Source organism: Oncorhynchus mykiss, chromosome 28, assembly GCF_057628025.1.
Source record: "Oncorhynchus mykiss isolate SJ-2025 chromosome 28, ASM5762802v1, whole genome shotgun sequence".
In the NCBI taxonomy this organism is placed as follows: Eukaryota; Metazoa; Chordata; class Actinopteri; order Salmoniformes; family Salmonidae; genus Oncorhynchus; species Oncorhynchus mykiss.
The window spans coordinates 26,144,436-26,160,415 of NC_143049.1; the positions used below are offsets into that span (position 1 = coordinate 26,144,436).

Below are 15,980 nucleotides of genomic sequence, written 5' to 3' on the forward strand. Positions count from 1 at the left end.
CCATTGGTCTGTTCCCCGGCTGCTGCATTTATTGTTTTTTGTCTGTGTTTACTCGTATGCTGACGCTGTTCCTGTCTCGTTCCATGTCTGTTCCTTATTAAATGTTTGACTCCCCCGTACCCGCTTCGTCTCTCCAGCGTCAGCCCATGTGACAGATGGCCATTGCAAAATTGTGATTTTGTGACCAATTATCCATTTCTTTCTGGATTTATAGTACCAGTCAAAAGTTTGGACACACCTACTCATTCATAATTTTTTACTATTTTGTACATTGTAGAATAATAGTGAAGACATCAACTATGAAATATCACATGTGTTATATAAGCAATCATGTAGTAATTAAAAAAGTGTTAAACAAATCAAAATATACTTTAGATTCTTCAAAGTAGCCACCATTTGCCTTGATGACAGCTTTACACACTCTTTACATTTGTTCTATGGTATGAAAATGTAGCTCTTTGGCCACGTATGCCATCTCAGTCTCCTGACTTGAAACCCATTGAAAACATGTGGTTAGAATTGAAGAGGGCAGTCCATAAGCGCAGATGAAGGATATCAAAGATCTTGAAGAATTCTGTATGGAGTAATGGTTAAGATCCCTCCCAATGTGTTCCCTAAGCATGAGAAAAAGGCTCAGTGCCATTATCCTCGCAAGGTAAGGTAATCTCTCTTTTCGAGAGAAAAAGTATTACTTGTCAACAAAATCTCTTTCTCTGAGCAGTATTAGTAGTAGTATTTTTTTGTTGCATACAATATAGTTCAGTATTTGAATTATTTATTGTATACAAATATCTGTGCTCATCTTTATCAAGGACGTCAATAAATTTGGATTCCACTGCATATTTGAATACCTTGAGCCTCTCAGCTGCGGGAGGGCCTTATCCTACAATTATGCTCCAATTATCTTCATTTTACGAACAAAAGAAGCACGTTCTCCTCTTACATGCCACTGGCCACTTTATATTCCGATGTGTTTCCGATTTTTTTTTTGTGTATTGACTATTTATTTGTGTCGAATTGCTCATGCGATTTTCTGTGGTTGGATGTAAATTATGATGGACGGTACAAATAAAAAAAGGTTAAGTGCTGTTATCCTCACAAGGTGAGGTATTGAAAGGTATTGCAAACCAGGGCTGTCAATAATTTTGACCCCTACCTTTTTGAGAAAAAATAATATTACTTGTTAAACTAAATCTATTTCACTGAGCAATTGTATTAGTGGCCTACAAAATAATACAATTTACCCAAAATGTTTGCATACAATATAGTTCAGTATTTGAATTATTGATTTTATACAGTAGGCACATTTTCGCTAATTTTCATCAAGGGCGTCAATAATTTCGGATCCCACTGTATATTATAATACCTTGAGCATCTCAGCTGCGGGAGGGTATTCTCCTACAATTATGCTCCTATTTTCTTCATTTTACGATCAAAAGAAGCGAGTCGTCCTCTTGCATGCACTGTTTTTGTGTTAGGAATGGCACAGTTACTATGGGAGATTCAGCGTCAATTTTGAATATTTAAAATGACTACATTAACCATAACGCTAATTGACTGGACGTTCAAAATTGCCATGGCAATTATACATCGCAATAATTATACAATGGTCTAGGCAGGGCCTTCTAATGTGTATGGCAGTCCAGTACATTTTGCAACCAAATTATTATTTGTCTATGTACAATATGATAATAATAAAAACAGCAGAACAATAACAACAATGCTCAGAGGGGAATGTCGGCTATTGTAGCGTGATTTAATCATTTGGTCCACTTGCCACAGAAAGTACAGTGCATTCGGAAAGTATTCAGACCCATTGACTTTTCCACCTTTTATTACGTTACAGCATTATTCTGAAATTGATTAAATTTAACATTTCCTCATCTATCTATGTAACGGATGTGAAACGCTAGCTTAGTTAGCGGTGGTGTGAGACCTTGAAGTAGTAGTTCCCCTTAGCGGTGGTCTGAGACCTTGAAGTAGTAGTTCCCCTTGCTCTGAAAGGGCCGCGGCTTTTGTGGAGCGATGGGAACTACTACTTCAAGGTCTCAGAGCAAGTGACGTCACCGATTGAAACGCTATTTAGCGCGCACCACCGTTAACTAAGCTAGCGTTTCACATCCGTTACATCTACACACAATACCCCAGAGTGAAAAAGCAAAAACAGTTTTTTATAATTATTTTTCTTTGTTGAAATACCTTACTTACATAGTAGATGTAAAATTGAGCTCAGGTGCATCCTGTATCAATTGGTCATCCTTGAGATGTTTCTACAACTTGATTGGAGTCCACCTGTGGTAAATTCAATTGATTGGACAAGATTTGGAAAGGCACACACCTGTCTATATAAGGTCCCACAGTTGACAGTGCATGTCAGAGCAGAAACCAAGCCATGAGGTCGAAGGAATTGTCCGTAGAGCGCTGAGACAGGAAGGGTACCAAAACATTTCTGCAGCATTGAAGACTCTTCCTAGAGCTGGCCGCTCGGCCAAACTGAGCAATCGGGGAAGAAGGGCCTTGGTCAGGAGGTGACCAAGAAGCTCCAGAGTTCCTCTGTGGAGATGGGAGAACCTTCCAGAAGGACAATGTTCTCTGCAGCACTCCCCCAATCAGGCCTTTATGGTAGAGTGGCCAGACGGAAGCCTCTCCTCAGTAAAAAGCAAATGACAGCCCGCTTGGAGTTTGCCAAAACGGCACCTAAAGGACTCTGTGTCACGTCTGGAGGAAACCTGGCACCATGGTGAAGCATGGTGCTGGCAGCAACATGCTGTGGGGATGTTTTTCAGTGGCAGGGACTGGGAGATTAGTCAGGATCGAGGAAAAGATGAACAGAGAAAAGTACAGAGAGATCCTTGATGAAAACCTGCTCCAGAGCACTCAGGACCTCAGACTGGGGCGAAGGTTTACCTTCCAACAGGACAATGACCCTAAGCACACAGCCAAGACAACGCAGGAGTGGCTTCTGGACAAGTCTCTGAATGTCCTTGAGTGGCTCAGCCAGTCCGGACTTGAACCCAATCGAACATCTCTGGAGAGACCTGAAAATAGCTGTGCAGCGACGTTTCACATCCAACCTGACAGAGCTTAAGAGGATCTGCAGAGAAGAATGGGAGAAACTCCCCAAATACATGTGTGCCCAGCTGGTGGTGTCATACCCAAGAAGACTCAAGGCTGTAATCGCTGCCAACGGTGCTTCCACAATGTACTGAGTAAAGGGTCTGAATAGTTACGTAAATGTTATATTTCATGTTTTTTTTTTTTATAGATTTGCAAACATTTCTACAAACCTGTTTTTGCTTTGTCGTCATAGTGTATTGTGTGTACATTGATAAGGGAAAAAAACAATTGAATCCATTTTAGAATAAGGCTGTAACGTAACAAAATGTGGAAAAAGTGAAGGGTATATGAATACCTTCCGAATGCACCGTAGGTAGGCACTATACATGTATAATGTTCTGATGACTGGGCAGTGCAGTTCTATTTGTCTCTGACATTCATCAACTGTATGGAGATTAATCACCCATCACCCACTTCTGAGAATAAAATTATCAAATTTGAATAGAGATAAGAGATGTTGAACTTCAAGTTAATTGACTGTGTGCCTAATAATGCATTTTTAGGTAAGATATTGCACGTTTCTGAGACTTTACAAGGCATAAATTGAACATAAAAGACATTCAGAGCCATTCTAAAAGTACTTGCCTATCAAATGAAACTTTATTTGTCACATGTGTAGACTTTACCGTGAAATGCTTACTTACAAGCCCTTAACCAACAGTGCAGTTCAAGAAGAAGAAAATATTTACCAAGTAGATAAAAAGTTAAAAGTAACACAATAACAATAACGAGACTATATACAGGGGCACCGGTACCGAGTCAGTGTGCGGGGGTGCAGGCTAGTTGAGGTAATCTGTATATGTAGGTGGGGGCGAAGTGACTATGCATAGCGAGTAGCAGCAGTGTACAAAAGGGGGGGGGGGGGGGGGGTGTCAATGTAAATTGTCCGGTGGCAAGTTTATGAATTGTTCAGCAGTCTCATGGCTTGGGGGTAGAAGCTGTTGAGGAGCCTTTTGGTCCTAGACTTGGCGCTCTGGTACCGCTTGCCGTGCGGTAGCAGAGAAAACAGTCTATAACTTGGGTGACTGGAGTCTCTGACAATTTTATGGGCTTTCCTCTTACACCGCCTATTATATAGGTCCTGGGTGGCAGGAAGCTTGGCCCCAGTGATGTACTGGGCCGTTCGCACTACCCTCTGTAATGCCTTACGGTCAGATGCCAAGCAGTAGCCATACCAGGCGGTGATGCAACCAGTGCTCTCGATGGTGTAGCTGTAGAACCTTTTGAGGAACTGGGGACCCATGCCAAATCTGCAGCACCCTTGAAACATTGTTGCATTTAAAGTGTAACTGACAGCATGTTAGCAACATGACATCTTATTCAAATCTGTTAATTTACATCCCCAGGAAGAATATGACACTTTTTCAATCATTTTCTGACAAGTGACAGCTTAGATATGGTAATTTTCATAAATTCTTAGAATGTTTGAGAATTAAGTATACTAAGGCATTTGTGAAAATTCTATAGCAATATAGAGTAGGAAGCGGCCGTGGGTTTGGAGAATTAATAGACATTGAGATAAAAAATAAAAAAATAAAAAAAAATAAAAAAAAACATCTGTCTTGCCTAGGACCAGAGTCTACACAAACTGGTGCACTATAGCCAATCAGAGCTACAGTAGACCTTTATACAAACAAGCCATTTGCCACACAGGCCTGCCATCATTCACTTTGAACTGGACTGTGTGTTTACAGACAGTAGGCCCTGTCACCATTCACTTTGAACTGGACTGTGTGTTTACAGGCAGTAGGGCCTGTCATCATTCACTTTGAACTGGACTGTGTGTTTACAGGCAGTTGGTTCTGTCATCATTCACTTTGAACTGGACTGTGTGTTTACAGGCAGTAAGGCCTGCCATCATTCACTTTGAACTGGAATGTGTGTTTACAGGCAGTTGGTTCTGCCATCATTCACTTTGAACTGGACTGTGTGTTTACAGGCAGTTGGTTCTGCCATCATTCACTTTGAACTGGACTGTGTGTTTACAGGCAGTTGCAACAGCGAGACTTTAGATCATTAGAACGCATTCGCCAAAAGCCACAAAATCCACCTGAATGGATTTCTGCAAATATGTAAACACCACAGGAGGAGTCCTCTTACATTTGGGAACTTTACAGTCCTATTGATCAACCACACCATGAAAAGGTAAGCTCTCTCTCCCTCAGTTATGCACATCAACAACAAGATCAACAACAAATGCTTGCCAGGGCAAGATGCCAGCAGCATACCACCCTGCATCCCACTGCTGGCTTGCCTCTGAAGCTAAGCAGGGTTGGTCCTGGTCAGTCCCTGGATAAGAGACCAGATTCTGCTGGAAGTGGTGTTGGAGGGCCAGTAGGAGGCACACTTTCCTCTGGTCTAAAAAAAATATCCCAATGCCCCAGGGCAGTGATTGGGGACATTGCTCTATGTAGGCTGCCATCTTCCGGATGGCACGTTAAACGGGTGTCTGTGGTCATTAAAGATCCCATGGCACTTATTGTAAGAGTAGTGGGGTTAACCCCGGTGTCCTGGCTAATTCCCAATCTGTCCTTCATACAATCATGGCCACCTAAGCATCCCCAGTTTACAATTGGCTCATTCATCCACCCCTCCTCTCCCCTGTAACTAATCCCCAGGTTGTTGCTGTAAATGAGAATGTGTTCTCAGTCAACTTACCTGGTAAAGTAAAGGTAAAATGAAAAAGATGAGCTAAAATCTAATGAAGGAACATTAGATAAACTCTCTCAAACTTTTTCAGCTAGTTGGCCGTCAAAATTTCACTGATAAACGATGGGGAATTGTAGCGTCCTCGTCGTTCTGCAGCTTGCCTGCCAATGCATGCTTGTCCCAACTAAGCACGCAAAGGTAACAAGCTAGCTACTTCCAGATACAAATGAGAGAGCACCTCACTCTGACCATTTTGGGCTCCAGAGTGGCGCAGCGGTCTAAGGCACTGCTTCTCAGTGCTAGACACGTAACTAAAGACACCCTGGTTCGTATCCAGGATGTATCACATCTGGCACAATTGGCCCAGGGTCATTTGGGTTTGGCTGGTGTAGGCCGTCATTGTAAATAAGAATTTGTTTTAACTGACTTGCCTAGTTAAATAAAGGTTATTTTTTTAAATTATTAAATACTTGTTGTAGCAGAGATGGCTAGGCTGTTTACCTGTTATGTAGAGCGTTCTTGACTAACAATTACTTTTTTTGTCTACGTTTACTGACACCGGTCATATTCAGCGGATGTTGCGTTTTCGTAAATTCATCAGTTATTCTGCACTCTGACACATTCAGACGAGAGTGCTCTGAAATCGGAGTAGATAGCCAGAGTGATTTTGCAAATGCAATAGATTCTTGAACTAGCTAACCAAAGTACACCTGCATCTCTAGCTGTGTATAGCTAAAAGTCACTCACCCACTCCTCCAATGGCATGACATGACATCCTCCTAGAAGATAGCTAGCTAGCTAACGTTAGGCTCTGTGTTTTTAGCTTGCTATATAAATAGATTTGCTAGCCTATTAGCCACGTTATGACTGACTTGTGATCATTGCCCTTGCTAGTTTGATTGTAATTGACCAGCGAAGGAAAGGCACCCCGTTTTTAAATTTGTTTTCCTATAGATTTTTCAGATTTTCACTCTCAAAATCATGTTTTTTTTTTTAAATACAAAAATGTGATCGTCTAAGTCCACAACAAGGCTTAAAACACATCAATCTGTTTGGGTGGGCCTGTCAGGGCCTGGCTCCCCAGTGGGTGGGCATTTTCCCACCCAGGCCCATCCATGTCTACGCCCCTGATGCATGATGACAATTGCGCATCACAAATAGCCTACTAACCAACACTTCGGACTTTTTCAATACCTGGTTTGCATACTCATTATTGTCTTAGGTAGCATTTACTGGTAAATATCATAAGTTGAAACGTCTTTCCTACCCTACCGGCTACCGATGTCATTCTTCTGTGAGCTGCTCTATGCCAACAAAAAACAGTTGAGAGCTGCACACTCATGCTGCCTGCCTGCAGATAATATTCCGCTGAAACTAGGCTGTGTTCGGAGCGCATGTGAATATATTTCACGTGATTTGCGACTGTATAGGCTAATTTGTGGATGGTTTCTCTATTGTACTACATAATTGAAAAGTCCTATACCTCCACTTCAACTTTGGTAAGCATCAGTAGGGATTAAGAAGTGAGTATAGCAATGAAAGGAAGCGGGGCATATGGTTTATACCTGCGTATAGTCTCCACTACACCACTGGCCCTTTGTTTTACAAAGAGTGCGCTATTGTACATGAGTGCGCTGTTATTACGCTTTCAGAATCACGAACCTGTCACACACTGAAGGCCTGTAGGTTCGCCACTGCGCAAGCATGTTTATAATATATATAAAGGCTGTTAAGATACTGTATTAATGATTCAAGAAATGAGTGTATATATTTGGCCAGGAGAAGCGGTTTTATGCGCTGACTGAATGGAAACTGATAATTATTAGTTTTTTACTCCGCTGGTCTCGGCTGGTCTCGGGAAGAAATTACGAGTCCTCACTGTCCGAGACCAAGTAAAAACAGAGTACAAATGTATCCGACACCGAGACAAGAACAAGACACTCAATATATGGTCTCGAGACCGGCCTTGAGTACTACAGCTCTGAAAATAGGGTTGTAATACAAAAGAGAGGGAGTGAAAGAGGAAGTGTGAAATTTTATTCGGATTTTCGCATGTGGAAAGAGCTACAGAGCGAATGCTCACCTTAGAAACGACATGCAAGTGAAATGGCCAGGTAAGCCCCTCTTGACCCCCTGACCCTAGACTGATGATATCCACTCAGTACAGCCGAACATCTCCAGGGTATTGGCATGCTTATTAAAGCAAGAACGATCATCCTTTCACATGGTGTTTATTGACCATGTGTCTAATAGGGTTAGGTTCCCCAACATACTCATGTAAACAATGGACACACACGTGTTAGTACACACACACACACACACACACACACACACACACACACACACACACACACACACACACACACACACACACACACACACACACACACACACACACACACACACACAGCATCTGTGTGTACAAGGAGGCAGTAATAGATGTGCCCAGGCTATTCCTTTCTCATCTAGGTCATCAAGATGATTCACCCACCATCAGAGGGCAGATGTTATAAACCGAGGAAGCACTTTCGTCTCCTCTGTAAATATGTGTGTCCAATCTGATAATGACACCGACACGCACTTGAGCTGCTTGCCCTGGTGCCTAGGTGCACACTTAGTGGTGACCCTAAAGGCAGACAGAGGAAGAGAGGGAAATGCATAGTATCCTGAGACCTAACCATAGGTGATGACCTCTTCTCCCTGACAGGCTTAGACTAGCTGACAGACTCTCCCTTGGGAGTCACTCTGAGCAGCACCAATATTGACCCATGTCATGTGATCACTTCATGATTATGATGATGAGTAATGTGTTTAGTCATTTCTCTAATACCCTCCATAATATATGATGAATGGTAAAGTGTCAATGGGGAATTGTATGAATGAATGGAATTAGATTACATTACAAGAAATTTGGGTGATGTTTCTCATTATGGTTGCTATGGCACTGTTAAAGAGATGATTGTACGGTTTCCATAGCAAGACTGCAAAGATCAAGCTCTTATTAACTTAAATGCTGGCTAAATTATGGTAAACTGCCAGCTACAATTGAGAGCAGTTCAGAATCATGAAGATATACAATTAAAGTCCCAAATACAGATATTTGTGTCTGTTACCCTTAAAAACAAGGGGAGAGAATGTATAAAAAATAACGCTCAGATTATCCCATTCTTCTGAGTGATGAAGTAGAATGAAAAATGTAACCATTGAGTCCCTGCCTGAGCATGCAGCCCCTTTGACGTCCAGTTGGGCTTGAAATGTGCCAAGGGGAGGGGAAGGGTGTAAGGAGGGGGATAAGAGGGGCGAGGAGGATTAGGGGAACAAAAGGATCCTTCTCTGTCGTCTTAAAGAGGATCTTCTCCTGGCTCATCCCCTGCTCTCTGGCGGCAGATTTATTTTTCAGAGAGAGGGTGGCTGGTGGAGAGAGTGATGGAGGGAGGGAAAGAGGGAGGAGGACAGAGAGGAGGTGGAGTGCAGATTTCAAAGTCATCTTTAACTTTAAGCCCTGCAGTCTCTCCCAAACGAAGCCCCCTTTCCCAGACACTGTGTTATCTATGGCTCCCCAAAGGCAGCCCAGTAGCCTGGCACCCTCTCTTTCTTCTCACGCTTTTGTCACGTTGGCATTTAAGTGCCCTTTTTCACCGGCTGGATGACCAAGTGAAGGAGCCCCTTTGAGGGACATGAAAGAGACAGACTTTAACTACCCAGCCCAGTCTCCTCTTAAAACAATACCAAACGGGAAACAAATACCCACTTTGTTGCCAGAATTGTTTCAGGCATGTTCTATATCAGAATCAGTCAGAGAGGCAAGATGACTAGTTAAAATGAGAGTTTGGGGAACAGTTACCCCCCGGAGACAATGGAGATCTCTGATAGGAGAATAGAGGTCGATGTACTGCTTTAAGCTGCATTTGTTATGATCGTTTCATCCAATAGCTTTTCACAAGATGGATGAAGACATTTTGACTTCAACTAATGCTATTTTTTAAATGACCATAATTTACCTCCAACAAAGAAATGTTGCCATCAAGTTACACACACACACACACACACACACACACACACACACACACACACACACACACACAGAGACAAAGAGTGAGAAAGAGATCCCATTCCACAGTCTCATTAATATTTCACTAGTTGCAACCGTAGAAAGCATGAGGCCACAATGATATTTGGTCGAGTAATTTGGGAAGAGAATGGATCTATGCAAATTCATGAAAACAAACACACTTTACAATGAAACAACATTGTTGACAGATGATTATAGCAATACATATCCACCAGTAAAACCCTGTAGAAGAGAATTGTATATTTGACACAAATGAATCAGATGAACCCTAGTTCTGAGCAGTGAGGAGATCCTGGCCCACTCTTCCTCCATTGCCTAAGACCTTCATTACACTCCTTGTTCTCACCTCCTACTTCTCAGTTTTAAGATGGACTTTATTTGCTTACAAACCCTTACAGTCATCAGCCTTGCTTTCCACTATGGCCTCCACAGGCACAGACAACCCCATGGTGAACTGAGGTAGAGTTAATCCCAAATGAGATGGGGTTGGTACAGGGAGGGACCAGGTCCTGCTGTTTGTAGCCTGGCTACATTGCAGCTGGTGGTGCTAGTTGAGTTGAAAGCTGTTTTGCTTATACTGTATAATCCCAACCCCAGGCTGTAGGTTACATTCAGACACACAGATACATGCAGTATATGAACGTGTACGTAAGTAATGCATTCAAGTACAACACACGCACACACACACATACACCACATCAGCTTCATGTACAACTTCCCACAGAATATGCAACACAATCACACACACCAATTCCTTCAGAGGCTCTGTCAGACACTGAACACTTAACCTGTGCTTTGTTCCAACACGCCTAGCTAACAGGGAGGCTGACTGACTGACAACATAATACAAATCTGTACCTAAGGGTTAACTCAGACAGGTCAAGGGTTAAGGATCATTTTTCACTTAAATGATCATGTCAAAGAGATGCACATTCAGCACTGTGATATTGGCAAAATACAATAATGAGAACATCAATAAAACATAAAATGACATCTGAAAATGTTTATTCAAGGTATGGTGTTCATTTACCTCCAATTTGTCAGATACAGCCTAATCTATATCACATATCAACACATGAAATTCACCTGATGATCCATACATTTGGAGGTTCTAGTCTTATTGATATGTGTGTGTGTGTGTGTGTGTGTGTGTGTGTGTGTGTGTGTGTGTGTGTGTGTGTGTGTGTGTGTGTGTGTGTGGGGGGGGGGGGGGGGGGTGTGTGCAGAACAACAAACCGAGTCTGAGTGTAACCTAAAGCCTGGGGCTGGGATTAAACAGTTAAAGTCTATACAGTGGGGCAAAGAAGTCTTTAGTCAGCCATTGTGCAAGTTATCCCACTTAAAAAGATGAGAGAGGCCTGTAATTTTCATCATAGGTACACTTCAACTATGACGGACAAAATGAGAAAAAAACATCCAGAAAATCAAATTGTAGGATTTCTAATGAATTTATTTGCAAATTATGGTGGAAAATAAGTATTTGGTCACCTACAAACAAGCAAGATTTCTGGCTCTCACAGACCTGTAACTTCTTCTTTAAGAGGCTCCTCTGTCCTCCACTCGTTACCTGTATTAATGGCACCTGTTTGAACTTGTTATCAGCATAAAAGACACCTGTCCACAACCTCAAACAGTCACACTCCAAACTCCACTATGGCCAAGACCAAAGAGCTGTCAAAGGACACCAGAAACTAAATTGTAGACCTGCACCAGGCTGGGAAGCCTGAATGTGCAATAGGTAAGCAGCTTGGTTTGAAGAAATCAACTGTGGGAGCAATTATTAGGAAATGGAAGACATACAAGACCACTGATAATCTCCCTCAATCTGGTGCTCCACGCAAGATCTCACCCCCAACCACACGGGTGGACCTAGTGAATGACCTGCAGAGAGCTGTTACCAAAGTAACAAAGCCTACCATCAGTAACACACTACGCCGCCCCTGCTTAAGTACATGTCCAGGCCCGTCTGAAGTTTGCTAGAGAGCATTTGGATGATCCAGAAGAAGATTGGGAGAATGTCATATGGTCAGATGAAACCAAAATATAACTTTTTGGTAAAAACTCAACTTGTCGTGTTTGGAGGACAAAGAATGCTGAGTTGCATTCAAAGAACACCATTCCTAGTGTGAAGCATGGAGGTGGAAACATCATGCTTTGGGACTGTTTTTCTGCAAAGGGACCAGGAGGACTGATCCGTGTAAAGGAAAGAATGAATGGAGCCATGTATCGTGAGATTTTGAGTGAAAACCTCCTTCCATCAGCAAGGGCATTGAAGATGAAACGTGGCTAGGTCTTTCAGCATGACAATGATCCCAAACACACCGCCCGGGCAACAAAGGAGTGGCTTCGTAAGAAGCATTTCAAGGTCCTGGAGTGGCCTAGCCAGTCTCCAGATCTCAACCCCATAGAAAATCTTTGGAGGGAGTTGAAAGTCCGTGTTGCCCAGCAACAGCCCCAAAACATCACTGCTCTAGAGGAGATCTGCATGGACGAATGGGCCAAAATACCAGCAACAGTGTGTGAAAACCTTATGTAGACTTACAGAAAACGTTTGACTTTTGTCATTGCCAACAAAGGGTATATAACAAAGTATTGAGAAACTTTTGTTATTGACCAAATACTTATTTTCCACCACAATTTGCTAATAAATTAATTAAAAATCCTACAATGTGATTTTCTGGATTTCTTTTCTCATTTTGTCTGTCATAGTTGAAGTGTACCTATGATGAAAATTACAGGCCTCACTCATCTTTTTAAGTGTGAGAACTTGCACGATTGGTGGCTGACTAAATACTTTTTTGCCCTACTGTATAATGCAGTATAAGGCATCTTCAGGCTATACACACAGACAGCGAGAAGCCCACACTGCACATTCTGAAATCACATTCTACACACTCCACATCGACTCACTTTGTGTCGGTATTTGCCTATGATACTGTTTCAGATTGTCTGCACTGGCTAAAAAATAAGTTATTTCATTATTTGCTGCCCATTTTGGTCAAACTATGACAGGGTGCAAAAATCGCATGAAACTAATTTGAGTAAGCATTTTTTTCTGGATGGGATGAGTAAAAAATGTATCACTAGCCACTTTAAACAATGCCACTTAATATAATGTTTATATACCCTACATTACTCATCTCATATGTATGTACTGTACTACCATCTACTGCATCTTGCCATCTTTATGTAATACATGTATCACTAGCCACTTTAAACTATACCACTTTTATGTTTACACACCCTACATTACTCATATGTATATACTGTACTCGATACCATCTACTGCATATTGCCTATGCCGTTCTGTACCATCACTCATTTATATATCTTTATGTACATATTCTTTATCCCTTTACACTTGTGTGTGTAAGTTAGTAGTTGTGGAATTGTTAGGCTAGATTACTCGTTGGTTATTACTGCATTGTCGGGAAACTAGAAGCACAAGCATTTCGCTACACTCGCATTAACATCTGCTAACCATGTGTATGTGACAAATAAAATAAAATTGGATTTGATTTAGCAGGCGGGAGGTGTCGTCGCATGGTGCTGATTAGAATCACTGGCGCTGTCCACCAAGTGTGGTGCTGAAATGTCTTAAATGTCTTAAACAGCAGTGCGCACACTGATCACAATAAAGATAACTATTTCACTCAAATGACAAGATGTAGGCCTATCTCTAAAACGACGAATAGGCCTATTGTTTTTGTTTGTTCAGATAGGCTGTTGGCTACGCAAATAGGTACTTGGCAGGAGGATAGATTAGGTGTTTTGCAGTAAGGGTTAATTCCTTTAAGTATGTAACAGATTTGGATCTAAACGGGTTTAAACCTGAATAATCTGATCATGTAGCCTAATCTGGCACTGTTCTGGGTTGTGCCAGTACCCCAGTTGCGCCCCAGACTTGTGAACCAAACAGCTCTACAGGGGGAACGACTCTAATCTAGATTCTGGTTCATGCCGAGCTTCAGCAGCGGGGGAAGGGAACCGTGAATGCTGCTCTGTCCTATCCTCTGTGAGAGAGAGGGCTAAAACTGCTGCCGCCTCTTCACCGACTCAGCTAGGAAACCCCCAGCATTACCTCATCAAATTCCCATTGCGTCGTATTACGGTATTATATCTCTATTCAGGGATTTGATGATAACAAACCCACACAGAATGGCGGCGATGGAACTCACTGCGTCTGTGTGAGCCCGGGTGAGAGGCAGTGGAAATCATTTGATCGCATCACATCACATCAGAAGTTATTTTGAGCATGTAAACATTCGAGGATGACATGGCAGAGGCGCCGAGTGTAGCAGGAAGTAAAGGAATCGGGGCGCAGGTGTATGAAGATGTTTCCCTCTATGAGGAATATGAGTGTAAAATATGCTATAACTACTTCGACCTGGACCGTCGCACGCCCAAAATTCTGGAATGTTTGCACACTTTCTGTGAGGAGTGTCTGAATACTCTCCACCTTCGTGAGGACCGAGGATGGCGCATCGGCTGCCCTCTCTGTCGCCACCGGACCCCGGTGCCTGAGTACAGGATAAACAACCTCCCCAACAACACTAAAGTCACCGATGCTTATCCATTCTACATCCAGGATGACAGTCTTCCGCAGGACATCCTGCCACCGTATCCTCCTCCTTTGCACCCAGCGCTCACTGCCGCGTACCGCCGCGAGGTGGCGAACGAGGCAGCCGTAGCTGCGCAGGACCAGGCTATCCCGTCTGTAGCTGTGGTCGGAGGTAATGCCGCTGCGAACTCTTACGACAGTGCTGGATACGAGAGCTGTCAGAACTGTAGGCGCATCGTGCTAACCACAGGCTGTGTGTGCGCCATTTTCGGCTTCGTCTCCATGCTTGTGCTGCTGTTTCTGGGACTCATATTCGTGCATAACTTCAACAACCCTCCGTCTCCAGTCGGCCCTATCTGTTTGTCTGTAGCCAGCATCATGGCCATGTTCTCTGTTGTTATGACGTGGTTGGTGTGCTGGTTGAGATACAGGCCTGACCCGGAACCCGGGCGTGCTGCCTCCTCCAATGCCAGCAGGAGACATGTAAATGTTTTATGAGATTACATTTAAAATGTGTTCACTTCGTTGTATTAATTTATTGACGTGTCAGTTATTAAGTGTAGGGTATACTATATATACTCAGGTTTGTTATACACAATAAGTAAGCCATGATACACTCCTTTCGGTAGCCTGGTTGACATAGAAGGGGGATGTATCACATGCTAGTGATCCCATATTATTGGACCAATTTAATTGTGTAAAATGTCTGCCCTATTTAGTGTTGCATCACATTGTGTTCCACGTCTGCCTCTGGTGGGCCTGTCATGTCACCCTGAATGTAGGCTAGGTCATGACTCATAGTCAGATTGTGTGTTCTTCTGTGTCAAATGTGTCACCCATATTCACACTAACCAAAGAATAAAGCTAATGAACAATTGTCATCTGCCCTTGCTGTCCTGGCTGTTAGGTATAGGTTAGTACTATTTGATGGCAGAAAGGATTTAGAGCAGTTTCTTAGTTAGCCGGACCCTGGGATGTAGCCCTTCAGATGGTTTTATATGACATTGATTCAGGCAGTGCTCAAGTGTTATATGTGTAATAGAATTGATCCTTGAGTCTTGATCTGCCAGCCCTTTCCTTCCTTTCTGATCTGGCATTACTGGATAAGTGTACATGTATTTGTAGTTCATATTGATTGTTATGACTACATTGCCTCACCTGGGCCCAGTTTTTTAAAAGTTATCTATCTGGATTTCGCTTATCGGATAGGATTAAATACATAGAAATAGAATGAACAGAACTCACAAATCATTGACATGAATGGGGACTGCCGTTCTATTTATTCCATTTCTATGCATTTAATCCTATCCGATAGCCGAATTCCGCATAGATAACCTTTGAAAAACTTGGCCCAGAGGGTGCGAATCCCAGCCTCAAATCAGAATAAGGATTACCATAAGGATTACCACTGGCGCCCTCCTGTGGCTCATACAGTTACACTGTACAATGTTTCATACAATGAAACGACTGAATTCTGTGCAGCTCACTGATGCTGCATGAATCTCAATGTACTTGTCACAATCTGTGAATCACTAAGCTACTATAAAAGCCTATCATTGGAAGCCTTTACACTGACAGAAT

General features: G+C 42.6%; 1 protein-coding gene across 1 annotated transcript; it reads left to right on the forward strand.

Annotated features, from left to right (window-relative positions):
• The first annotated feature begins 13,796 nt into the window (after window positions 1–13,796).
• Window positions 13,797–15,280, forward strand: LOC118944876 (RING finger protein 228). The gene has a single exon (XM_036966963.2). It carries the CDS (start codon window positions 14,115–14,117, stop codon window positions 14,895–14,897), a length of 783 nt encoding a protein of 260 aa, XP_036822858.1. The 5' UTR covers window positions 13,797–14,114; the 3' UTR covers window positions 14,898–15,280.
• Window positions 15,281–15,980: the final 700 nt, after the last annotated feature.